We start from the raw sequence: 26,543 nt of genomic DNA, 5'->3' as shown, positions 1-26,543 counted from the left end.
CCAACCGACTCAAGAACACCTTCTTCCCTGCTGCCATTAGACTTTTGAAAGGACCTACCTCGCATGAAGTTGATCTTTCTCTACACCCTAGCTATGACTGTAACACAACATTCTGCACCCTACCTTTTCCTTCTCTATGAACGGTATACTTTGTGCAACGTGTAGTTTCTTGCGAACTTGGACAGAGCTTGGACAGAAATATATCACTGTTCCTTCACTGTCGCTGAGTCAAAATCCTGAAATTCCGTAAGCAGATTGCTTACGGAACATGCTTTGACTTTGAAGAAGCAATAGAAATCGCAGAGTCGATGGAAATGGCTGCTAAAGACGCTTCACAACTTGGTGCAGGGATGAAGATCCACAAGTTGGGAACTGCCCATGAGAAGACAAAACAGCAACAAGCACGTCACAGATGTATCACAAAGGACCAGTCCTCCAGTTAATACTGGAGCAAGGATAGTCGATGCAAGATACGTGGCAAAATGGGTCACATTGCAAAAGCTTGTTGAACTGGACCAACTTTCCCTGAGAAGAATATTCAGGGTGGCACGGTGGCACAGTGGTTAGCACTTCTGCCTCACAGTGCCAGGGACCCGGCTTCGATTCCTGACTTGGGTCACTGTCTGTGTGGAGTTTGCACATTCTCCCTGTGTCTGCGTGGGTTTCCTCCGGGTGCTCCGGTTTCCTCCCACAGTCCAAAGGGTTAGGTGGATTGGCCATGCTAAATTCTCCCTCAGTGTCAGGGGAATAATGGTAAATATGTGGGGTTATAGGGATAGGGCCTGGGTGAAATTGTGGTCGGTACAGACTCGATGGGCCGAAAGGCCTCCTTCTGCACTGTAGGATTCGATGAAAAAGAACAAGTTGCATTCTCCAAAAAGAATTTACAACATGGAAGAAAAGAATTACGACTGAAGTAGGGAACATCCAGAAATATGATGAAGAGCTCCAACTAAACATCTTAGTTTCGTTAGGAATCTTAGGAATCAGTGTGATTCCTAATTTAAGTGGACAACATATTAGAATGGAGGTTGACACTGGTGCTGCAATATCTTTAATTCCTGAGACTACACACCAACAAACATTGAAGCATCTTCCTTTAAAATCAGCTCATGTGGCTTAAAGAAAATATGCAGAAGATTAATCCATTAAAAGGTGGTTGTAATAAGTCTGCTGTGACAAAAGTCCCTTCACCAAAATCCTTTTATTTACAATTCTATCAGCGGTACACAGAGTGCTAATAGTTAGCATTCTTTCTCCAGGGGTGTCAGAGAAACCGACACTCCCGGTTAAGTGCAAGGCAAAGACTCCCTGATTGGCCCATTAATTGGATCCAATGGCAGAGTTGCCTCTCCGTGTGGTCCATGGTAATTTTCCAGCTCTATCTGGGAGATGATGGTTGCAGAAGACTAAGCTTAACTGGAATGCTGTCAGCAGATTGGTCGATGCCAAAACAGACCCACAGCACCTTCTGGATGAATGCAAGAGCATATTCAAAGAGACATTTGGCTTAATGATGCGAATTCAAGCGAAACTCAAGATAAAGCCTAATAATCAACTAAAAAGTCTCAAAGCAAGAGCGGTACCATATGCAATTCATTGCAAGGTCAAAGAAGAATTCGAACGACTTGCTGACATGTGTGTGCAAGAGCCAGTTACAAAGAGTGACTGGGCTACCTCTCTCATACCTGCCAAGAAACCAGATGGTTGAGTTTATATTTGTGGTGGTTTTAAAACTACCATCAATCCAGTGTTATTTGCTGATTAATATCTGCTTCCACAGAGGTACAATGGCTAGCACTGCTACTTCACAGGGTCAGAAACCCAGGTTCGATTCCAACCTTGGCTGACTATATGTGTGGAGTTTGCATGTTCTTCTCATGGGTTTCCTCTGGGTGCTCCAGGTTCCTCCCACAGTCCAAAGATGTGCAGGTTTGGGCCATGCCCTTATCGTAAAAAGATGTGTATGTTAGGTGGATTAGCCATGGTAAATGCACAGGTTTCTGGGGATAGGGTGGGGGCGGGGGGGGGGGGTGGGGTCTGTTGAGTGTAGTTGGCAGGGTAAGCTACTCTTACAGAGAGCTGGTGCAGACTTGATGGGCTGAATGACCTTCTGCACTGTAGGGATTCCAGTTGCTTGCTGGGTTATCAGGTGGGCAGATGTTCAGCAAAATTGATCTTTTACAAGTATATTTGCAGGTGAATGTAGCTGCTGAACCACAACCATTGCTTACCATTATTACTCATAAAGGGCTTTTTCATTACAAAAGATTGCCCTTTGGAATAAGATCCGCACCAGTCCCATTCCGAAGATCGAGGGATCAGATTTTAAGTGGTCTCTCTGGTGTACAATGTTACCTGGATGACATTCTAATTACAGGGTCCAGTGAACAAAAGCACTTGAATAATTTAGAAGCAATATTGGAACATTTTCAAGCACATGGTCTGTGTATCAAGAAAGAAAACTGTGACTTTTTCCAGACATCAGTCCAGTATTTGGGTCACTTTACAGATAGTAAAGTCTTACATAAAGCATTAAAAAGATGGAAGCTATTTTGGAAGCACCACATCCACCACATGCAATTGAGGTCCTTTCTAGAATTAGTAAATTATTATAAATTTGTTCCTATAAATTATACATTTTTGTATAATTTGCCATGTGTGAAACAGTCATGTGACTGGACAAATGATTGTGAGACATGTCAAAGATGTATTGCAGAAGTCTGAAGTATTGGTTCATTTTAATCTGAAGCTACCTTTGCTACTGCTTGCGACGCTTCATTTTATTGAGTGCTTGTGAAACCTAACTCTTCACTCACCTGATGGAGGAGCAGTGAGTCGAAAGCTCGTGATACCAACTAAACCTGTTGGACTTTAACCTGGTGTTGTGAGACTTCTTACTGTGCCCACCCCAGTCCAACGCCGGCATCTCCACATCATGCTTATGGAGTAGGGGCGGCAGTTTTGCACATTATGCTTTCGGGAGAATAATGACCAAAGCCCTCTGCTCTTCATACCCTAACTAGTGCGGAATCTATCAATGGTCATCTGGAAAAAGTAGCATTGAATATAGCTTTTGGCATAGAAATGCATCATCATTATTTTGAACATTACCTACTATTATTGACCCTTAACTATTTTTGAGGCTGTAAAAAGGCATACCTTTGTCAGCTGCCAGCTGATAACAAAAATGGTCATTGATCCTATCTGTATACTCATATGATATACTGTATCATCAGTCAGAGTGCCATGCTAATTCTGATGTATTATCGCGCTTGCCTTTATCTATGGAGCAGATGCCACCAACGAGTTTTGGAATCCCTACAGAAGGAGGCCATTCGACCAGTCAAGTCTGCACCCACCACAATCCCACCCAGGCCCTATTTCCGTAACCCCAAGTATTTATCCTGTTAGTCCCCCGATACTAGGGTCAATTTAGCATGGCCAATCCATAGAACCATAGAAAATTACAGCTCAGAAACAGGTCTTTTGGCCCTTCTTGTCTGTGCCGAACCATTTTATGCCTAGTCCCACTGACCTGCACTTGGACCATATCCCTCCACACCCCTCTCATCCATGAACCCATCCAAGTTTTTCTTAAATGTTAAAAGTGTTAAAAGCATTTACCACTTTATCCGGCCGCTCATTCCACACTCCCACCACTCTCTGCGTGAAGAAGCCCCCCCTAATATTCCCTTTAAACTTTTCTCCTTTCACCCTTAACCCATGCCCTCTGGTTTTTTTCTCCCCTAGCCTCAGTGCAAAAAGCCTGCTTGCATTCACTCTATCTATACCCATCAAAATCTTATACACCTCTATCAAATCTCCCCTCAATCTTCTACGCTCCAGGGAATAAAGCCCCAACCTATTCAATCTCTCTCTGTAACTCAGCTTCTCAAGTCCCGGCAACATCCTTGTGAACCTTCTCTGCACTCTTTCAATCTTATTTACATCCTTCCTGTAACTAGGTGACCAAAACTGTACACAATACTCCAAATTCGGCCTCACCAATGCCTTACATAACCTTACCATAACACTCCAACTTTTATACTCGATACTCCGATTTATAAAGGCCAATGTACCAAAGGCACTCTTTACGACCCTATCCACCTGTGACGTCACTTTTAGGGAATTCTGTACCTGTATTCCCAGATCCCTCTGTTCAACTGCACTCTTCAGAGTCCTACCATTTACCCTGTACGTTTTCTTAAATCAACCAAACCCGCACATCTTTGGACTGTTGGAGGAAACTGGAGTATATTAGTATACAGTGAAGAGGATTATTTCTTGTGCGCTATACAGACAAAACATACCGTTCATAGAGAAGGAAAAGAGAGGGTGCAGAATGTAGTGTTACAGTCATAGCGAGGGTGTAAAGAAAGATCAACTTAGTGCAAGGTTGGTCCATTCAAAAGTTTGATGGCAGCTGTTCGGATTTCAGTCCAAAATAGTCCAGTTCATTGTATCCCTACAGTGCAGAAGAGGCCATTTGGCCCATCGGGTCTGCACCAACTCTCTGAAGAGTATCTTACCCAGGCCCTCTACCCTGCCCTATCTCCCCACACATTTCCCATGGCCAATCCACCTAACCTACACATCTTTGGACACTAAGGGGCAATTTACCATGGCCAATCCACCTAATGCGCATCTTTGGACACTAAGGGATAATTTAGCATGGCCAATCCACCTAATCCACACATCTTTGCTCACTAAGGGAAGTTTAGCATGGCCAATCAACCCAACCTGCACATCTTTGGACACTAAGGGACAATTTAGCATGGCCAATCCACCTAACCTGCACATCTTTGGACACTAAGGGACAATTTAGCATGGCCAATCCACCTAACCTGCACATCTTTGGACACTAAGGGTTAATTTAACATGCCCAATCTACCTAACCACCACATCTTTGGACACTAAGGGACAATTTAGCATGGCCAATCAACCTAGCCCACACATCTTTGGACACTAAGGGTTAATTTAGCATGGCAAATCCAACTAACATGCACATCTTTGGACACTAAGGGTCAATTTAGCATGGCCAATCCACCGAACATGCACATCTTTAGAGACTAAGGAGCAATTTAGCATGGCCAATCCACCTCACCTGCACATCTTTGGACTGTGAGAGGAAACCGGAGCAGACACGGGGAGAACGTGCAGACGGTGACCCGAGGCCGGAATTGAACCTGGGTCCCTGGGGCTGGGAGGCAGTGGTGCTAACCACCATGCCACCATAATTTGAAGATTTTGCCCTTTGCTTCTGACCTGCCCACTCTCTATCTACGTGACTGACTCCTTGAAACTTGTGAAACCTCACCTCAATCAGATCATCCCCTCCTTCTCCTCAACTTTAAAATCCCCGCGACTCAGATAATACCACAGGATACCACACAACCACCTTTGATGCTTTGGAGGAGACTTTTCATCATCGAATGAGGATGAGAGACATGTCTGATTAAAGGTCAGCTCAGGGCTGGAGGGGAAGGATAGGGGATTTTCACAGTAACTTCATTGCAGTGTTAATGTAATCCTACTTGTGACTAATAAATGAACTTTGAAACTTTAAACTCTTCACCTAAAGAGATGTTAGAATCTGGATTGGTTGTCGGGAGGGGAGGCATGAGGTTTTGGAGTAACCTGGGATTCAGATCAATTTTTAAAATGTTTTACTTATTAGCATCACAAGTAGGCTTACATTAACACTGCAATGAAGTTGCTGTGAAAATCCCCTAGTTGCCACACTCCGGCGCCTGTTCGGGTACACTGAGGGAGAATTTAACACAGCCAATGCACCCTAACCAACATGTTATTTCGGACGGGATGCTAACGTGACTTCCCGGAAAATGTGGGAATGAAGGACCCTCGTTAATAAGCAATGTTAACCTGACCTTGGGACGTCCCAGAGCCTCGAATGACCAATGAGGTTCCTTTTCTTCATCTGTATTTACCTTGTAGGACCCCCCTCCCCCCACCCAAGTGGAGGAGACAGAGTGAGCTGGATGTTTACGTCTGATATTGCAATGACAGGAAAGAGAAAGAGAACAGCCCAAAATGGAAAGCTAAATTTCAGATCATTCATTAGTGTCACAAGTAGGCTTCCATTAACACTGCAATGAAGTTAGTGCGAAAATCCCCCAAACTCTGGTGCCTGTTCGGGTACACTGAGGGGGGAATTTAGCACGGCCAATGCACCCTAGCCAGCACGTCTTTCAGACTGTGGGAGGAAACCGGAGCACCCGGAGGAAACCCACGCAGATACAGGGAGAACGTGCAGACTCTACACAGACAGTGACCCAAGCCGGGAATTGAACCCGGTCCCTGGCGTAGTGAGGCAGCAGTGCTAACCACGGTGCCATCGTGCCACCCCTGCGTGTTACCCCGCGAGAATTATGGTCTGTCCTGCAAATTCGGAGGCAACCCAAGCAGCCATTTCAATACTGCAACGCACTGTTGTCCTTTGGTGAAGTGGCTTGAAGGGCTTCCGACCAATTGAATTTCAGAAGGCGGTTGCATGCTAAGCTCTCAAAGACATTACGACCTTTTATAATCATTTGTTAACACCCGATGTCCTGTACGTAATGCATTTAGAATTGTCCCTTATCCTCCCCAATGTGGTTTGTTCGTGGAGCCAAAACGGATCTCATTCATCTCAATGAAGATCCCACACTTCCACCCTAGCCGTCTGCCAGACACCAGGTCCTTGCCTAGAGAAGCCTAAAGGAAAGCATCCTGTTTATTGTGACTACAATAAATCCCAGAGTCCGGATGTGGATTTATTAAAGGAACACTCGCTATTGCTTCCTGAACACACAAAGGCTGCCCGGTCAGACCCTCTGGAGAAAGAAGGTCATTATTTTTAGGTCTCCTCTTTTTTAAAATCCTTTTTCCCACGAAGGGTCGTCAGCTCCGTGACAGGAACTTTCCTCATTCGAAGAAGCCCCTGTCACTTTCAGGGGAAGACCTTTGGTGGAATTCAGTGAGGTAACTGGGGCGCCACGGTGGCACAGTTGTTAGCACTGCTGCCTCACAGCGCCAGGGACCCGGGTTCGATTCCTACCCTCGGGTCACTGCCTCTGTGGAGTTTGCATGTTCTCCCCATGTCTGCGTGGGTTTCCTCCAGATGCTCCGGTTTCCTCCCACTGAGTCTGAAAGATGTGCAGGTTAGGTGGATTGGCCATGCTAAATTGCCCCTTAGTGTCCAAAGATGTCTAGGTTAGATGGAGTAGACATGGGAAGTGTGTCAGAAAGATGTGCTGGTTTGGTGCATTGGCCATACTAAATTCTCCCTCAGTGTAGCCGAACAGGCGCCGGAGTGTGGTGACTCGGGGATTTTCACAGTAACTTCATTGCAGTGTTAATGTGTAGTGCCTACTTGTGACTTTGTTAACATTAATTTAACATGGCCCCTTTAAGGGGGGGTCGATCCTTTGTAGGTAATTTGATTGGGCTTGAACCTATGGAGCGGGAAGCCAGGCTAATTGGGAGCGAGGGTGTGTGTCCTGGGACTGGGAGGAGTTGAGTTGGAGCCAGGGAGGAGAAAAGAGTAGACCTGTGCATACATTTCTGTCAGATCCTTGCAGTGTAAATATTTATTATAGTTTAATAAACCCTTGTTGTTGGAGCCACATTTGAATCTCCTCCAGTTATTACACTGGCGATGAGGAAAAACTACCTCAGTCATCAGGAGATCACAGTGGACAGTTCGAGGGGGAGGAAAGTGAGCATTGAAGCCAAGAAGAAATAAGTTACAGAGACCCTCAAGATAAGAACATAAGAACTAGGAGCAGGAGTAGGCCATCTGGCCCCTCAAGCCTGCTCTGCCATTCAATAAGATCATGGCTGATCTTTTCGTGGACTCAGCTCCACTTACCTGCCCGCTCACCATAACCCTTAATTCCTTTACTGTTCAAAAATTTATCTATCCCTGCCTTAAAAACATTTAATGAGATGCCTTTAATTGGGACGATAGAGTCATTTAACCCAAAGGTTGAGAGCTGGGAGCAATATATCAAAAGGTTGCGCAATTCATTCATTGCCAACAAAATCACTACAGAGCAAAAACTACTACCCACAGTCTGTGGCTAACAGACTTACAGCCTGGGGCTTAGCACTGCTGCCTCACAACTCCAGGACCCGGGTTCGATTCCCGGCTTGGGTCACTGTCTGTGCAGAGTCTGCACATTCTCTCCGTGTCTGCGTGGGTTTCCTCCGGGTGTTCCGGTTTCCTCCCACAGTCTGAAAGACGTGCTGATTAGGGTACATTGGCCATGCTAAATTCTCCCTCAGTGTACCCGAACAGGCGCTGGAGTGTGGCAACTAAGGGATTTTCACAGTAACTTCATTGCAGTGTTAATGTAAACCTACTTGTGACACGAATAAATAAACTTTAAAAACTTTAAATCGTGCCTGGAGCCTGTTGACGGAGACCAGCTTTAATCCCCGTTGGTGGGAACCTCTCCCGGTGAGAGAGGGGGGGTGGGGGAGGAAAACATGAGTCAGCCCGAAGATACCGTACCAGGCCCTCTAATGACATTAAAATTCTGATTTCGATGGTACTCAGCTTCGAGGCTGGTTACGTTTAAAAACATGGCCTGGAAAGGTTGCAATCGGCCAGATGCAGGTCGTGACTCCCGCTACAGGCCCTCTGCTGATATCTCCCGGCCCGCTACGCTACTCGAGCAGTGCAGCGGGCCGTGAGAATTTCCCCCGTTACGTATAAATGAACAGAGCAGAGTTTGCACTGAGAGATAGAAATGAGTTTCTGATGGAAAGAGTGAGCTGGGCCATTTGCTGTTGAAGGTGAGGGCGGCGGGTCCAACTGAACCCTTTCACATCAGGCCCCAGCACCCACACCCAGCGAGAGGACGCAATGTGTCTCCTCACGCTGACACCTCAAACAGCAGAGGGAAGGAGGGCTGAGCTTTCACCGCGCGCCTCTCCCTTCACTCCCCGAATCAACTCTCCCTTCACTCCCCAAATCAACTCTCCCTTCAGTCCCCGAATCAACTCTCCCTTCACTCCCCGAATCAACTCTCCCTTCACTCCCCGAATCAACTCTCCCTTCACTCCCCGAATCAACTCTCCCTTCACTCCCCGAATCAACTCTCCCTTCACTCCCCGAATCAACTCTCCCTTCACTCCCCGAATCAACTCTCCCTTCACTCCCCGAATCAACTCTCCCTTCACTCCCCGAATCAACTCTCCCTTCACTCCCCGAATCAACTCTCCCTTCACTCCCCGAATCAGCACCCCTTCCAGGCCGAGCCACCAATCAACTCCAGCACCTTACCCAGCAGCCCTTGGTGTAGGACCCATGGCAACCAAATCTGCCTCTCTCTCTCTCTCTCTCTCTTTCTTTCTCTGTTTCTCTCTCTCTTTCTTTCTCTCTCTCCCTTTCTCTCTTTTCCTCTCTCTCTCTCTTTCTATCTCTTTCATTCTCTCTTTCTCTCTTTCTTTCTCTCCCTTTCTCTCTTTTTCTCTCTCTCTCTCTTTCTCTTTTTCTCTCTTTCTTTCTCTCTCTTTCATTTTCTCTTTCTCTCTTTCTTTCTTTTGCCTTTCTCGCTCTTTCTTTTTCTCTTTTTTCTCTCTCTTTCTTTCTCTCCCTTTCTCTCTCTCTCTCTTTCTTTCTCTCTTTCTTTCTTTTGCCTCTCTCTCTCTTTCTTTCTCTCACTTTCTCTCTCTTTCTTTCTCTCTCTTGCCTTCTCTCTCTCTTCCTCTCTTTCACCTCTCTCTCTCTCTCTTTCTTTCTCTCCCTTTCTCTCTCTCTCTCGCTCTCTCTTTCTCTCTCAGTCTCTCGGGTGACTGTGTGGAGTTTGCATGTTCTCCCCATGTCTGCGTGGGTTTCCTCCGGGTGATCCGGTTTCCTCCCACAGTCAGAAAGACTTGCTGGTTAGGTAGGTTGGCCATGCTAAATTACTCCTTCGTGTCCAAAGATATGTAGGTGAGATGAGATTAGCCGTGGTAAATGTATGGGGTTACAGGGCGAGGGTGGGAGAGAGAGCCTGGGTAAGATACTCGATCAGAGAGTCGGTGCAGACGTGATGGGCTGAATGGCCTCATCTGCACTGCAGAGATTCGATGATTCTATGAATGTCTCTGATATAACTCTAGCTGACTCCATTTCCGTATCCCTCCATCTCTGCACCAAATCTCCTCCTGAGCAACCCCCCCGCCCCCCCCACAAATCATCCTCTAACTCTGCGAACCCACCCCACACCATGACCTATAGCCCACCCCGTGAAAGCAGGGTGCCTCTTCCAGAACTTTCCCTGCCCAACAGGGAACTAAGCCTCTCAATTAACAAAACATACACATCATGGGGTTAAAACTCAGAAACCCAGATTTCCAGTCAGAATGTCTCCTCCAACCTTATCTTCATTGGTGAAGGGGAAAAGGCGGGGGAATGGGGGTGAGAAACATATCAGCCATGATCGAATGGTGGAACAGACTCGATGGGCCGAATGGCCTAACTCTGCTCCTATATCTTATGGCCTTACAACCCCTGGCTTGCAAATTCCACCCTACTCAATATCGGGGCCATTAACTTCTGATTCCTAATCTCCATAATGTCATGTCACTAAGACATAGAATCAGAGAATCCTACAGTGCAGAAGGAGGCCATTCGGCCCATTGAGTCTGCACCGACCACAATCCCACCCAACCCCTATCCCCATAACTCCATGCATTTACCCTAGCTCGTCCCCCTGACACGGAGGGGCTATTTAGCATGTCCAATCCACCTCACCCGCACATCTTTGGAGTGTGGGAGGAAACCGGAGCTCCCGGAGGAAACCCACGCAGACACGGGGAGAACGTGCAGACTCCACCCAGACAGTGACCCAAGGCTGGAATTGAACCCGGGTCCCTGGCGCTGTGAGGCAGCAGTGCTAACCACTGTGCCACCGTGCCACCCATGAAAGGGATCACAAATTGTTTTACTCAAACCTCACTTTTCTGCTTATTCAAAAAGTGGACTTTGTTGAAAGAAAAGATGGCTGCTGCAGGTCACACGATTCACAAAGTTGGCTCCCTTGTCTGAATATTTCCAACAGCAGTTACAGGTCAAAAGGTCACCCCTCATCCCTGCGGAATTTTATACTTCTCACTGTGAGGACACACCATGTAGTGTAGAAGGTTATCAAAGGACACGGCGAGATATAGACCGGCTGCAGATATGGGAGGAGAAATGGAGTTTAATCAGGGCAAGTGTGAGGTGCTGCACTTTGGGAGATCAAATATTAAGGGTAAGAATACAGTTAATGGCAGGACCCTGAATAGCATTGATGTGCAGAGAGATCTTGGGGTTCAAGTGCATAGCTCCCTGATAGTGGCCACACAAGTCGATAGAGTGGTAAAGAAGGTGTATGGCATGCTTGCAAATCCTCCCTAAGCTACACATCTTTGGACACTAAAGGGCAATTTAGTATGGCCAATCCACCCAACCCATGCATCTTTCGAGTGTGGGAGGATCTTGTAAATTAGTGGTTACAAGATTAGGTCAGAGGCGAGGAATACTGCGGCGAGTAACTCACCGCCTGACTCCCCAAAGCCTGTCCATCATCTACAAGGCACAAGTCAGGAGTGTGATGGAATACTCCCCTCTTGCCTGGATGGGTGCAGCTCCAACAACACTCAAGAAGCTCGACACCATCCAGGACAAAGCAGCCCCGCTTGATTGGCACCACATCCACAAACATCCACTCCCTCCACCACCGACGCTCAGTAGCAGCAGTGTGTACTATCTACAAGATGCACTGCAGCAATTCACCAAAGATCCTTAGACAGCACCTTCCAAACCCACGATCACTTCCATCGAGAAGGACGAGGGCAGCAGATAAATGGGGAACACCACCACCTGCAAGTTCCCCTCCAAGCCACTCACCATCCTGACTTGGAAATATATCGGCCGTTCCTTCGCAGTCGCTGGATCAAAATCCTGGAATTCCCTCCCTAACGGCATTGTGGGTCAACCCACAGCACGTGGACTGCAGCGATTCAAGAAGGCAGCTCATCACCACCTTCTCAAGGGCAACTAGGGATGGGCAATAAATGCTGGCCTAGCCAGCGACACCCATGTCCCACAAATGCATAAAAGAAAATCCGGAGCTCCCGGAGGAAGCCCGTGTAGACAGTCACCCAAGGCTGGAATCAAACATGTGTTCCTGGTGCTGTGAGGCAGCTGTGTTACCGCTGTGTCATTAACTTATAGACAGACAGCAAGAAAATAGAGGAATTCAGATTTGCCTCTCTCCCCGGTCCATAACAATCTCTGCTGCCTTCACCTGTCCTTCCTGCAGCTTAGACCAGGTCCAGATCACATCTGGGCCGTGACAACTGAGCCACAGAAGGATGGCTACGACAGTTTAATTTGATTTGATTTATTATTGTCACATACAGTGAAAAGTATTGTTTCTTGCACGCTATACAGACAAAGCATACTGTTCATAGAGTACATAGGGGAGAAGGAAAGGAGAGAGTGAAAAATGTAGTGATTCAGTCATAGCTAAGGTGTCGAGAAAGATCAACTTAATATAAGTTGATATAAGGTACATTCAGAAGTTTGATTGCAGCAGGGAAGAAGCTGTTCTTGAGTTGTGGTTGATACGTGACCTCAGACATTTGTATATTTTTCCCGACGGAAGAAGATGGAAGAGAGAATGTCCAGGGTGTGTGGGGTCCTTAATTATGCTGGCTGCTTTTCCGAGGCTGCAGGAAGTATAAACGGAGTTCAGTAGATGGGAGATTGGTTTGCGTGATGGATTAGGCTTTGTTCATGACCTTTTGTAGTTTCTTGCGGTCTTGGGCAGAGCAGGAGCCCAGACCAAGCTGTGATGCAACCAGAAAGAATGCTTTCGATGGTGCATCTGTAAAAATTGATGAGAGTTGTGTTGCTGCGATTCGGACATAGAAGGAAATCAAGCACAAACTGTGCTGTGGTTGTATCCAGCCGGACAGGGAAGGAGCAAGATGCAGAGGCTCCCACGTCATAAGAACATAAGAACATAAGAAATAGGAGCAGGAGTAGGCCATCTGGCCCTTCGACAAGATCATGGCTGATCTGAAGCGGTCATATAGCTTTAAAGTTTAAAGTTCATTTGTTATTGTCACAAGTAGGCTTACATTAACACTGCAGTGAAGTCACTGTGAAGATCCCATAGTTGCCACACTCCGGCGCCTGTTCGGGTACACTGACAGAGAATTTAGCACGGCCAATGCATCCGAACCAGCACCCCTTTCGGACTGTGGGAGGAAACCGGAGCAACCGGAGGAAACCCACGCAGACATGGGGAGAATGTGCAGACTCCACACAGGCAGTGACCCAAGCCGGGAATTGAACCTAGGTCCCTGGGGCTGTGAGGCAGCAGTGCTAACCACTGCGCCGCTGTACCCACCCCCCGCCCCCCCCCCCCCCCCCCCCCCCCCCCCGCCCCCCATCTCCAGCACGCCAGGACTTTCTGTCCAGCCTCACATGTGAGATGCCTGATGGGGAGCAGACTTGGATCCCTGCGTCAAGAAGGACACTGAGGCATTGATCAGAAAGGGGGTGGAGGGAGGGGCATTTGGCAAACACACTTGTTCCTTAAAAAAAGATTGCTAAATTTAAAAAAGGAAAGGATTTTTGTGCAGAGAATTGCGGGGCTGTTTCTCCCACCTCGTGACTATGTTTGGAGTGAGGTACCTCAGTGTAATTGCCTGAAATTCATAAAGACGCCATCTCGTAATTGGCACTGTCCTATAGTTGGAGCTGAGTTCAGCGCCTATCGGAGTGTATGTACCTATATTTAGATTGTCACAAGCTATTTCGGATACTGCCGTATTCATTGAGTCACTGCATTGCAATATAATAACTGCGCAACACTGGGGTGGGAAGTTAACCCTCTCACTTCAGGATGCAGAAGGAATAGGCCCTGATCAGATACATAGAGACCAGGAAGTGGATTAACACTGTCAGTAGAGGAATGGAGAGGGAGTCAGAGGCACAGGGAGTCAGAGGTACCAGGTTCTGGATTAACTCCCTCAGTATAGGAATAGAGAGGGAGATGCCCTCACAGTCAGAGACACAGGGAACCAGACTCTGGGCTAACTCTCTCAGTACAGGAATAGACAGGGAGAGGCCGTCACAGTCAGAGACACAGGGAACCAGACTCTGGGCTAACTCTCTCAGTACAGGAATAGACAGGGAGAGGCCCTCAACAGAGACACAGGGAACCAGACTCTGGGCTAACTCTCTCAGTACAGGAATAGACAGGGAGATGCCCTCACAGTCAGAGACACAGGGAACCAGACTCTGGGCTAACTCTCTCAGTACAGGAATAGACAGGGAGAGGCCCTCAACAGAGACACAGGGAACCAGGCTCTGGATTAACTCTCTCAGTACAGGAATAGAGAGGGAAATGCCCTCACAGTCAGAGACACAGGGAACCAGACTCTGGGCTAACTCTCTCAGTACAGGAATAGACAGGGAGAGGCCCTCAACAGAGACACAGGGAACCAGGCTCTGGATTAACTCTCTCAGATGTGGAGATGCTGGTGTTGGACTGTACTGACAGATATCCACTCCATCTGATGAAGGAGCAGCGCTGCGAAAGCTAATGGCATTTGCTACTAAATAAACCTGTTGGACTTTAACCTGGTGTTGTTAAAACTGTTACTGTGTTAACCATCTCAGTACGGGAATAGAGAGGGAGAGGCCCTCACAGTCAGAGACACAGGGAACCAGATTCTGGGCTAACTCTCTCAGCACAGTAAGAAGTCTCACAACACCAGGTTAAAGTCCAACAGGTTTATTTGGTAGCAAATGTCTCTCTCAGTACAGGAATAGACAGGGAGAGGCCCTCACAGTCAGAGACACAGGGAACCAGCCTCTGGATTAACTCCCTCAGTACAGGATTAGACAGGGAGAGGCCCTCACAGTCAGAGACACAGGGAACCAGCGTCTGGATTAATTCTCTCAGTACAGGATTAGACAGGGAGAGGCCCTCACAGTCAGAGACACAGGGAACCAGCCTCTGGATTAACTCCCTCAGTACATCAGGAAATTACCGTAATCTACTGATGCCCAAACAGCTGGATTTCTGTGATCCAGATGTGATCGGCAGGCTTCCCCGCTGCAGACAGATCACCGGCCTAACTGCTCACTAATATTCTGAGCATTGCAGCTACAAAACAGTGGGCCGCGCCCGCTGGATTTCCTGGCCATTGCTTGTCTACTTGCCCCTGACGACACACTGAGGCGCTTCACCAAGGCATCGTCAGCTTGGCACTGAGGCGAAGGAAGAGCGCCGGGTCCATTCATTCCTCTGAATAGACGGAGACGGCACTGGTCCGGAGTTTAAATGAATTTCTTTTACTGAGGAGGACTTTAAAATTAAATCATTACAAAAGCGAAAAGAAAAGGGAGAGAGAGAGAGAGACTGGCTTTTTCTGCCAATCCTGGACTGATCAGGACAGAACTCAAAAACAAAACTGAACCAAACTCAAAACATAGAGCTGAAACTATAATATATGTGATTCAATATCTTATTATCGAAATTGTTTGGCACATGCTGTCTCTGACTTGGAGAAACCGGCTTCACAGATCTTATCTATGAAAAACTTTGTTGGGTTTATGAAAAGCCTGTTTTGCTTCCATTGTACTTTTCAAAAATGCAGTCAGTTTCTGGCTAACCCAGCATGCCTTCTGAGTTTTAAAATGTAGTCAAGTTGAAGCTGAGTTAGTTAATTTTTGAGCTTGGCAGATAAATGTAATTGCACAGACAGAAATATCTTAAGGGGTACTAGGAGGTGGCCAAATACTTGGTCAGAGAGGTTAGGGTTTTTTTTGGGGGAGAGGGTTTTGGAAGAAGAGTGGGAATAGCAGAAGGGATTTGGCAGGGATTATGGAACATGAGATATAGGCACGGCTGTTCAAGTTGGGGCAAAGGCAACTGGATGCATCAAGGCCAGTGTGAAGGGAACAGAAAGGTCAGGAGAGGTGAGATTGCAGGGCTGCTGGGGGGTATAGAGTTGGGAGAGCCAAGTTCATGAATGACTTTCGAGGTGAAGATGCGAGATGGGTTATCAGTGCGGTTCAGCATAAAGCAGGAGGATGAATCCATAGAATCCCTCCAATACAGGAAGAACCATTTGGCCCACTGGGTCGGCATCCTGTCTCAGGGGCAAGTTAGCATGGCCAATCCACCTAACCTGCACATCTTTGGGCACTAAGGGGCAATTTAGCATGGCCAATCCACCTAACCTACACATCTTTGGGCACTAAGGGGCAATTTAGCATGACCAATCCACCTAACCTGCACATCTTTGGATACTAAGAGGCAAGTTATCATGACCAAACCACCTTCCCCACACATTTTTGGATACTAAGGAGCAAATTAGCATAGCCAATCCACCTAACTTACACATCTTTGGACACTAAGGGACAATTTAGCATACAACCCTTCCCCCCCTTCCCTGCCAAAGATAGCACCGTCCTTTCTTCCTGCCTGCCAGCTCGCCAAAGCCCATCATGTAGACACACCAATGGCCCCTCCACCCCCACCCCGCCAACAGCTCAAACCCTCCCCGCCCTACATCCCGGACATGCCTTGCTTGGGGCTCCAATGGACCTGCGACTTGTAACTGCCTGCAGTCCCAGCAGTGCCCACTAATGGGTGCTGTTGAGACCACTGGAACCTCCTTGCCAATCCGGAGGCAAGACTTCTTCCCTGGTGAGGGACCGAAGGTGCGATGGGCAGACACTTCTGCCAACCCGCTGAACTTGGCAGCAAGATTGAGATTTGCAAGAATGATACCTGGACTTCGGGGGTTTAAGTTACGAGGAGGGATTGGACAAATTTGGCCTTTATTATCTTGAATTCAGTAGCTTGAGGGGTGATCTGATAGAATCTACAAAATATTTTTACAGGGAAGGACAGAGAGGATAAGGACAAACTGTTTTCACTAGCTGAAGATTCTAGAATCAGGGGCTATAAACAAAAGGATTAGGGCCAAGGCATTGAGGAGAGATGTTAGTAAACACTTCTACAGGCAGAGAGTAGAGAAAGTTTGGACTCTCTTTCTCAAAGAGTGGTGAATGTTGGTTCAGTTGTTCAGTTGAAGTTGGAGATAGACACATTTTTATTGAACAGGGATATCAAGGGATATGAGCCTAGGGCTGGAGTTAGGCCACAGATCAGCCATGATCCTACGAAGGGCTGAATGGCCTACTCCAGTTCCTATGAGTTTAAAGTCTATTTATTAGTGTAGGCTTACATTAACAGTGCAATGAAGTTACTGTGAAAATCCCCAAGTCACCACACTCGGGCGCCTGTTCGGGTACACTGAGGAAGAATTTAGCACGGCCAATGCACCCTAACCAGCACATCTTTCAGACTGTGGGAGGAAACCGGAGAACCCGGAGGAAACCCACGCAGACACGGAGAGAACATGCAGACTCCGCACAGCCAGTGACGCAAGATGGGAATCAAACCGGGTCCCTGGCGCTGTGAGGCGGCAGCGCTAACCATTGTGCCACCGTGCCACCCAAAGAATCATAGAATTCCTATAGTGCAGAAGAAGCCTGCACCGATTCTCTGACAGAGTTCCCAGGCCCTTCCCCCGCCCTATCCCCACAACTCCACACACTTCCCATGTCTACTCTATCTAACTTAGACAACATTGGACACTAAGGGGCAATTTAACATGGCCAATCAACCTAACCGGCACATCTTTGGACTGTGGGAGGAAACCGGAGCACCCGGAAGAAACCCACGCGGACACGGGGTGAATGTGCAAACTCCACACAGACAGTGGGCTGAGGCCAGAATTGAACCCGGATCCCTGGCGCTGTGAGGCACCAGTACCACCCAGATTTTGATTTCAGATTGGCAGCGTAAGTGGCATTTTGCACCCCTTGGGGGCTTCGATCTAGGCTGAGAGCCAGGCTGGGGGCCAGGCTGAGAACCAGGCTGAGAGCCAGGCTGGGGGCCAGGCTGGGGGCCAGGCTGGGGACCAGGCTGAGAGCCAGGCTGGGGGCCAGGCTGAGAACCAGGCTGGGGGCCAGGCTGGGGGCCAGGCTGGGGGCCAGGCTGGGGGCCAGGCTGGGGGCCAGGCTGGGGGCCAGGCTGAGGGCCAGGCTGGGGGCCAGGCTGGGGGCCAGGCTGAGAGCCAGGCTGGGGGCCAGGCTGGGGGCCAGGCTGGGGGCCAGGCTGAGAGCCAGGCTGGGGGCCAGGCTGGGGGCCAGGCTGAGAGCCAGGCTGAGAGCCAGGCTGAGAGCCAGGCTGGGGGCCAGGCTGGGGGCCAGGCTGGGGGCCAGGCTGGGGGCCAGGCTGAGAGCCAGGCTGGGAGCCAGGCTGGGAGCCAGGCTGAGAGCCAGGCTGGGGGCCAGGCTGGGGGCCAGGCTGGGGGCCAGGCTGGGGGCCAGGCTGGGGGCCAGGCTGAGAGCCAGGCTGGGAGCCAGGCTGAGAGCCAGGCTGGGGGCCAGGCTGGGGGCCAGGCTGGGAGCCAGGCTGGGGGCCAGGCTGGGGGCCAGGCTGGGGGCCAGGCTGGGGCCAGGCTGGGGGCCAGGCTGAGAGCCAGGCTGGGGGCCAGGGTAGACCAGAAAGCTGGACGGAGCATGGATTTTGTCACATGGATTCCCAGGCGATGGGGCTCCCAGACTTTATCTCCATGATGGGTCCAAGGTTGGCACAGTCAGCCTTCTGCATCCCATTTCCCTTCGACCTGATCACTCACACTGACCACACGTTGATGCAGAGTTTTCCACAGCTTCTCAGAACATCGTTCTGGGCAATGTTCTGAGGCAATCAGCCACTCTGATGAGAGACCGGATGGATGAGTAGGCTCGGGCACATTAGCCGCTCTTATTGCTCCCTATCTGGTGATTTCTCTGATAAATCACCTTGCATTCGAACAGTTGGTTTCAAGTTTCCCATCTGAAACACGTCAAGTTAGGAGTCACTGTTTAAAAGGCAAAACTGCCAGAAAGCAAGTAGTGTGAAAGTGAAGAGGGAGCTTTACTCTGTATCTAACCCCGTGCTGTACCTGGCCTGGGAGTGTTTGATGGGGACAGTATAGAGGAAGCTTTACTCTGTATCCAACCCCGTGCTGTACCTGTCCTGGGAGTGTTTGATGGGGACAATGTAGAGGGAGCTTTACTCTGTATCTAACCCCGTGCTGTACCTGTCCTGGGAGAGTTTGATGGGGACAGTGTAGAGGGAGCTTTACTCTGTATCTAACCCTGTGCTGTACCTGTCCTGGGAGTGTTTGATGGGGACAGTGTAGAGGGAGCTTTACTCCGAATCTAACCCCGTGCTGTACGTGTCCTGGGAGGCTTTGATGGGGAACAGTGTAGAAGGAGCTTTACTCTGTATCCAACCCCATGCTGTACCTGTCCTGGGAGTGTTTGATGAGGATAGTGTAGAGGGAGCTTTACTCTGTATCTAACCCCGTGCTGTACCTGTCCTGGGAGTGTTTGATGAGGATAGTGTAGAGGGAGCTTTACTCTGTACCTAACCTCATGCTGTATCTGTCCTGGGGACTGTCTGATGGGGACAGTGTAGAGGGGGCTTTATCTGTATCTAACCCCATGCTGTACCTGTCCTGGGAGTGTTTGATGGGGATAGTGTAGAGGGAGCTTTACTCTGAATCTAACCCTGTGCTGTACCTGTCCTGGGAGTGTTTGATGGGGACAGTGTAGAGGGAGCTTTACTCTTATCTAACCCCGTGCTGTACCTGTCCTGGGGACTGTTTGATGGGGACAGTGTAGAACAAACTTTACTCTGTTTCTAACTTCATGCTGTACCTGTCCTGGGAGTGTTTGATGGGACAGTGTAGAACAAAATTTACTCTGTATCTAACCCTGTGCTGTACCTGTCCTGGGAGTGTTTGATGGGGATAGTGGAGAGGGAGCTTTACTCTGTATCTAACCCCGCACTGTACCTGTCCTGGGAGTGTTTAATGTGGGACAGTGTAGAGGGAGTTTTATCCTGTATCTAACCCCACGCTGTACCTGTCCTGGGAAATTTTGATTGGCCAGTATAAAGGCAACTTTAAGCTGTCATTCAGACGATATAAATCAATGGACCTGTCTCTGATCCTCCAATTCAGAGGTGTGGGGAATATCATTCCAATTGCCACAGTTGGGGTGGCACGATGGCACAGTGGTTAACACTGCTGCCTCACAATGCCAGCGACCCAGGTCCGATTCCCGGCTTGGGTCACTGTCTGTGTGAAGTCTGCACATTCTCCCCGTGTCTGCATGGGTTTCCTCTGGGTGCTCTGGTTTCCTCCCACACTCCAAAAGATGTTCTGGTTAGGTGGATTGGCCGTGCTAAATTGCCCCTTAGTGCCAGGGGAGCTCGCTAGAGTAAATGCATGGGGTTATGGGGATAGGGTGGGACTGTGGTCGGTGCAGACTCAATGGGCCGAATGGCCTCCTTCTGCACTGTAGGGATTCTATGATTCTATGACCTGACCTCACCCCTTCCTCATTGATATTTTTCTTGGGCATGAATGGATGCGCTGGTGTGAGAGATTGACAGAAAGCGGGGTAATGTGTAGGGATAGGGACTGAGGTTAAACAGGTCAATTGCATTGAAACGAACAATAGCGATTTTGAAACAGCTCTATATTTATCACCGTCGTTTCCCGACTGCCTCTAATAGCTGCAGGAGTTATTCCTGTCTGAGTCCCTCCCCGTGCCCAATTAACCCAGACCTATTTAATCGTGCCTTCAAATCGACTTGTCAGTTTACACCGAGGGGCCAGGAAGGCCAAGCACGCAGAAACCCCTGTCCCACAGAGCTCCGGCGTGGTCGAACCCAGGGTTCCCTGGGTGTGCTCGAACCCTCCCGTCCAGGGCAGCTGACAGCGCTGGCTGGGTTTCACAGACCTGATGGTCTGGGTCTGTGTGGGTTTCCTCCGGGTGCTCCAGTTTCCTCCCACAGTCCGAAAGACGTGCTGGTTAGGTGAATTGGCCGTGCTAAATTCTCCCTGAGTGTACCCGAACAGGCGCTGGAGTGTGGAGACTCGGGGATTTTCACAGTAACTTCATTGCGGTGTTAATGTAAGCCGACTTGTGACTAATAAATAAACTTTACTTTTTTTACTTTGATTCTGTCAAGTGAATATTGGGAGGGGTGTTCAACTAGTGATGCCATATGTTCCCCCACCCCCCATCTTCACCCCCACCCACCTCGCTCCACAACTGATACCCCTAAACCCCTGGGCATCTCACCCTACAGTGCAGAAGGAGGCCATTCAGCCCATCAAGTCTGCACCAACCACAATCCCACGCTATTCCCATAACTCCATGTATTTACCCTAGCTATTCCCCCTGACACTGAGGGAGAATTTAGCTTGGCCAATCCACCTAACCCACACATCTTTGGACTGCATATTTATTAAGTTTATTGATCAGTCACAAGCAGGCTTACATTAACGCTGCAGTGAAGTTACTGTGAAACTCCCCCAGTCGCCACACTCCGGCGCCTGTTGGGGTACACTGAGGGAGAATTTAGCATGGCCAATCCAGCTAACTTGCACATCTTTGGACTGTGGGGGGAAACCGGAGCTCCCGGAGGAAACCCACGCAGACACGGCGAAAATGTGCAGACTTCACACGGACAGTAACCCGAGCCGGGAATCGAACCCGGGTCCCTGGTGCTATGAGGCAGCGGTGCTAACCACTGTGCCACCATGCCGCCCCATGTAAAATGATGACATCAGCCTGCCATTGAAGCCATTAGTATCTGTGTCTTCTCAAAGGTAAGTGAGATTAATTCCGAATAATCCTTGCTGACCTTTCAAGTGAGCGGTTGGAAGACTGGAGTTTTCTCCCACTTACTGTTCTGTTGGTGGATGTCACACATACTCCCTTATTGAAGGAAAGGTATGGCCTCCGAGTCTCACTCCGACATTATTTCCCGCTCTGCCCCTTGCACTGTGTTAGACAGAGGAATGGACTTGCCTTTACACAACGCCAATAATAGCAAGTGTCCCCCCACAGAGGTACACAGGCAGTGAAGTACTGCTGACCAGAAAGCATTGCAGTCGGTGTCACTCTGCAAGTGTTAACTTCCCTCCTACAGTCAGGATGTTCCTCATCCCAATCTCTGTGGCCCCAAACCCACCCACAGTTCAGTCTGTGTGGGGATGCATTGAGCAAGAACTTTAATGTCTCAGTCAAAAGTCTGCAACTCTGACAGTGCGGCACTCCCTCAGCACTGACCCTCTGACAGTGCGGCACTCCCTCAGCACTGACCCTCTGACAGTGCGGCACTCCCTCAGCACTGACCCTCTGACAGTGCGGCACTCCCTCAGCACTGACCCTCCGACAGTGCAGCACTCCCTCAGTACTGACCCTCTGACAGTGCGGCACTCCCTCAGTACTGACCCTCTGACAGTGCGGCACTCCCTCAGCACTGACCCTCTGACAGTGCGGCACTCCCTCAGCACTGACCCTCCGACAGTGCAGCACTCCCTCAGTACTGACCTTCTGACAGTGCGGCACTCCCTCAGTAGCGAACCTCCGACAATGCAGCTCTCCCTCAGCACTGACCCTCTGACAGTGCGGCACTCCCTCTCTACTGGTCCTCTGGCAGTGCAGCGCTCCCTCAGCACTGACCCTCTGACAGTGCAGCACTCCCTCAGCACTGACCCTCTGACAGTGCGGCACTCCCTCAGCACTGACCCTCTGACAGTGCAGCACTCCCTCAGCACTGACCCTCTGACAGTGCAGCACTCCCTCAGCACTGACCCTCTGACAGTGCGGCACTCCCTCAGCACTGACCCACTGACAGTGCAGCACTCCCTCAGCACTGACCCTCTGACAGTGCAGCACTCCCTCAGTACTGACCCTCTGACAGTGTAGCACTCCCTCAGCACTGACCCTCTGACAGTGCAGGACTCCCTCCAGCACTGATCCTCTGACAGTGCAGCACTCCCTCAGTACTGACCCTCTGACAGTGCAGCACTCCCTCAGTACTGACCCTCTGACAGTGCAGCACTCCCTCAGCACTGACCCTCTGACAGTGCAGCACTCCCTCAGTACTGACCCTCTGACAGTGCAGGACTCCCTCCAGCACTGACCCTCTGACAGTGCAGGACTCCCTCCAGCACTGATCCTCTGACAGTGCAGCACTCCCTCAGTACTGACCCTCTGACAGTGCAGCACTCCCTCAGTACTGACCCTCTGACAGTGCAGCACTCCCTCAGCACTGACCCTCTGACAGTGCAGCACTCCCTCAGCACTGACCCTCTGACAGTGCGGCACTCCCTCAGCACTGACCCTCTGACAGTGCAGCACTCCCTCAGTACTGACCCTCCGACATGCAGCACTCCCTCAGCACTGACCCTCTGACAGTGCGACTCTCCCTCGGTACTGACCCTCTGACAGTGCAGCACTCACTCAGCACTGACCCTCTGACAGTGCGGCACTCCCTCAGCACTGACCCTCTGACAGTGCGGCACTCCCTCAGCACTGACCGTCTAACAGTGCGGCACTCCCTCAGCACTGACCCTCTGACAGTTCAGCAATTCCTCAGCACTGACCGTCTGACAGTGCAGCACTCCCTCAGCACTGACCCTCTGGCAGTGCGGCACTCCCTCAGCACTGACCCTCTGGCAGTGCGGCACTCCCTCAGCACTGACTCTCTGGCAGTGCGGCACTCCCTCAGCACTGACCCTCTGACAGTGCGGCACTCCCTCAGCACTGACCCTCTGACAGTGCAGCACTCCCTCAGCACTGACCCTCTGACAGTGCAGCACTCCCTCAGCACTGACCCTCTGACAGTGTGGCACTCCCTCAGCACTGACCCTCTGACAGTGTGGCACTCCCTCAGCACTGACCCTCTGACAGTGTGGCACTCCCTCAGCACTGACCCTTGGTACAGCTCTGGAGACTTTGGGTTGTTTTGTGAGTTGAACGGGATAGGAATACACAGTCTCTCAATGAAGGATTAGCGCGCGAACTCACTGTGGCACCTCTAACACCTTGTGACTCTGCCGACTTCAGCATCCGTCTGGGAAAGCTGCTAAAGTTTATTATAAACCTCGAGGTGACAATACCACGCAGGATCCGAGCAGTGCTGTGTGAACTCGCACTGAGCCTGCACACACACGGGGCTGAGAGCGGGGAGCTCTCCCCCCACCCTATACCCCACCCTAGCTCTGTGCAACCAGTCACTCACCACAGACTTGCATCCAGCCCCGGCTCAGGCAGGTGGTCATACATCCCGGCGATTCCGACCCCTCCGCGCTCCGGACCTCCATCGCTTCTCGGGGGCCGAAGGGAAGTAGCCGGCGTTCCCTCTCTCGGCAAGACGAATCGAGTTCCCCAACTAGCGGCCTTGTCGTCCAACGCGCCCGACACAGCTGGCCGTCTTTCGGGGAGGGGGGTCAGACGTAGACGCTCAGGACATTTCCCCCCCCCCCCTCACGCACCCCTCTGCAACTCAACCACCCTGTCGGTGGACCCCACAACTACCAGCCCAGTTCTTCCAAAGAGACCCACGTTAAGACCAAAGTCTCTGCTCTCACTTTGGCAGACGGGATCGGGCTGCGGAGGGAAGGAGGTCTGCGTCTGGCTTTAACTTTCTTGTTTGTCAGGCTCTGTGTCTTCTCCTTCCTCCGGAGGAGAGATCTATATATATATATCTGTGTATGTTACACGGACTGCCTGTGGCTGATGACTGGACGTATTTTCCTGTTGTCTTGTTCTGTGTGTGTGTGTGTGTGTGGAAGTGTGTGAGAGAGAGAGAGAGACTCTGCCAGCAGCTGTCTGACTTTCCAGATGCTCATAAACAGTCGCATCACAGCTGGCAGGAGGCTGCTTCCTGGTTTCTGGGCACGGGAGACCCTTCCTGGTGACATACCCTCCCCCCCCACCCCTCCCCCGTCCCATTCCAGCCAGGGCTTTCCCCTGGCCTGCCAGGTTCAAAATAAAATTAAAGATGAGAATGCAACACCCAACAATTGCCTCATTCGCAAACGAGACTCTTTTGTTTTATTTATTAGGCCGTGCTAAATCATAGAATCCCTACAGTGCAGAAGGAGGCCATTTGGCCCATCGAGTCTGCACCGACCACAATCCCACCCAGGCCCTATCTCCATAACCCATGCACTTACCCAGGCTAGTCCCCCTGACACTAAGGCACAATTTAGCATGGCCGACCCACCTAACCCCGCACACCTTTGGACTGTGGGAGGAAACCGGAGCACCCGGAGGAAACCCAGGCAGACACGGGGAGAATGTGCAAACTCCATAAAACCATAAGACATAGGAGCAGAATTAGGCCAATCAGCCCATCGAGTCTGCTCCACCATTCAATCATGGCTGATATTTTTCTCATCCCCATTCTCCTGCCTTTTCCCCATAACCCCTGATCCCCTTATTAATCAAGAACCTATCTATCTCTCTCTTAAAGACACTCAATGACCTGGCCTCCACAGCCATCTGCGGCAAAGAGTTCCACAGATTTACCACTCTCTGGCTGAAGAAATTCCTCCTCATCTCAGTTTTAAAGGATCGTCCCTTTAGCCTGAGGTTGTGCCCTCTGTCCTAGTTTTTCCCACGAGTGGAAACATCCTCTCCACATCCACCCTATCCAAGCCTCGCAATATCCTGTAAGTTTAAATAAGATCCCCCCTCATCCTTCTAAACTCCAACGAGTACAGACCCAGAGTCCTCAGCGGTTCCTATGACAAGCTCTTCATTCAGGGATCATTCTTGTGAACCTCCTCTGGACCCTTTCCAAGGCCAGCCCATCCTTTCTTAGGTATGGGGCCTAAAACTGCTCACAATATTCCAAATGGGGTCTGACCAGAGCTTTATACAGCCTCAGAAGTACATCCCTGCTCTTGTATTCTAGCCCTCTCGACATGAATGCTAACATTGCATTTGCCTTCCTACCTGCCGACTGAACCTGCACGTTAACCTTAAGAGAATCTTGAACAAGGATTCCCAAGTCCCTTTGAGTTTCTGCTTCACACAGACAGTGACCCGAGCGGGGAATCAAACCCCGGTCCCTGGCGCTATGAGGCAGCAATGCTAACCACTGTGCCACCATGTGCTCCTTAGTATCAGGGAGACTAGCTCGGGTAAATGCATGGGGTTAGAAGGATAGGGCCTGGGTGGGATTGTGGTCGGTGCGGACCTATGGGCTGAATGGCCTCCTTCTGTACAGTAGGATTCTATGATTCGATTAGTGTCACAAGTAGGCTTACATTAACACTACAATGAAGTTACTGTGAAAATCCCCTCGTCGCCACACTCCGGCGCTTGTTCGGGTAACACTGAGAGAGAGAATTTAGCCTGGCCAATGCATCTAACCAGCACGTCTTTCAGAGTGTGGGAGGAAACTGGGGCACCTGGAGGAAACCCACGCAGACACGGGGAGAACTCCGCAGAGACAGTGACCCAAGCTGGGAATCGAACCCGGGTCCCTGGCGCCGTGAAGCAGCAGTGCTAACCACTGCGCCACTGGGCCACAACCAGACCAAATATTTTCCTTCATTCCCTTAACCCTTGGTCTGTGTTCCTCCCCCTTCCCCCATAACCTCTT

The 26,543-nt window shown here is 50.0% G+C and overlaps 1 protein-coding gene across 1 annotated transcript in view; it reads right to left on the bottom strand.

The window, feature by feature from the left end:
* Positions 1-24,601, bottom strand: part of LOC144496840 (ras/Rap GTPase-activating protein SynGAP-like) — a 770,844-nt gene extending 746,243 nt beyond the window's left edge. Inside the window, exon 1 of the mRNA XM_078217405.1 lies at positions 24,171-24,601. Coding sequence (XP_078073531.1) covers positions 24,171-24,252 — 82 coding nt within the window. The 5' untranslated portion in view covers positions 24,253-24,601. The remainder of the gene's footprint in view (positions 1-24,170) is intronic.
* Positions 24,602-26,543: the final 1,942 nt, after the last annotated feature.

This window comes from Mustelus asterias, chromosome 8 (assembly GCF_964213995.1).
Source record: "Mustelus asterias chromosome 8, sMusAst1.hap1.1, whole genome shotgun sequence".
NCBI lineage: Eukaryota > Metazoa > Chordata > Chondrichthyes > Carcharhiniformes > Triakidae > Mustelus > Mustelus asterias.
The sequence above is the reverse complement of the archived record's forward strand: the minus strand, read 5'-3'. Positions and strand labels throughout refer to the sequence as shown.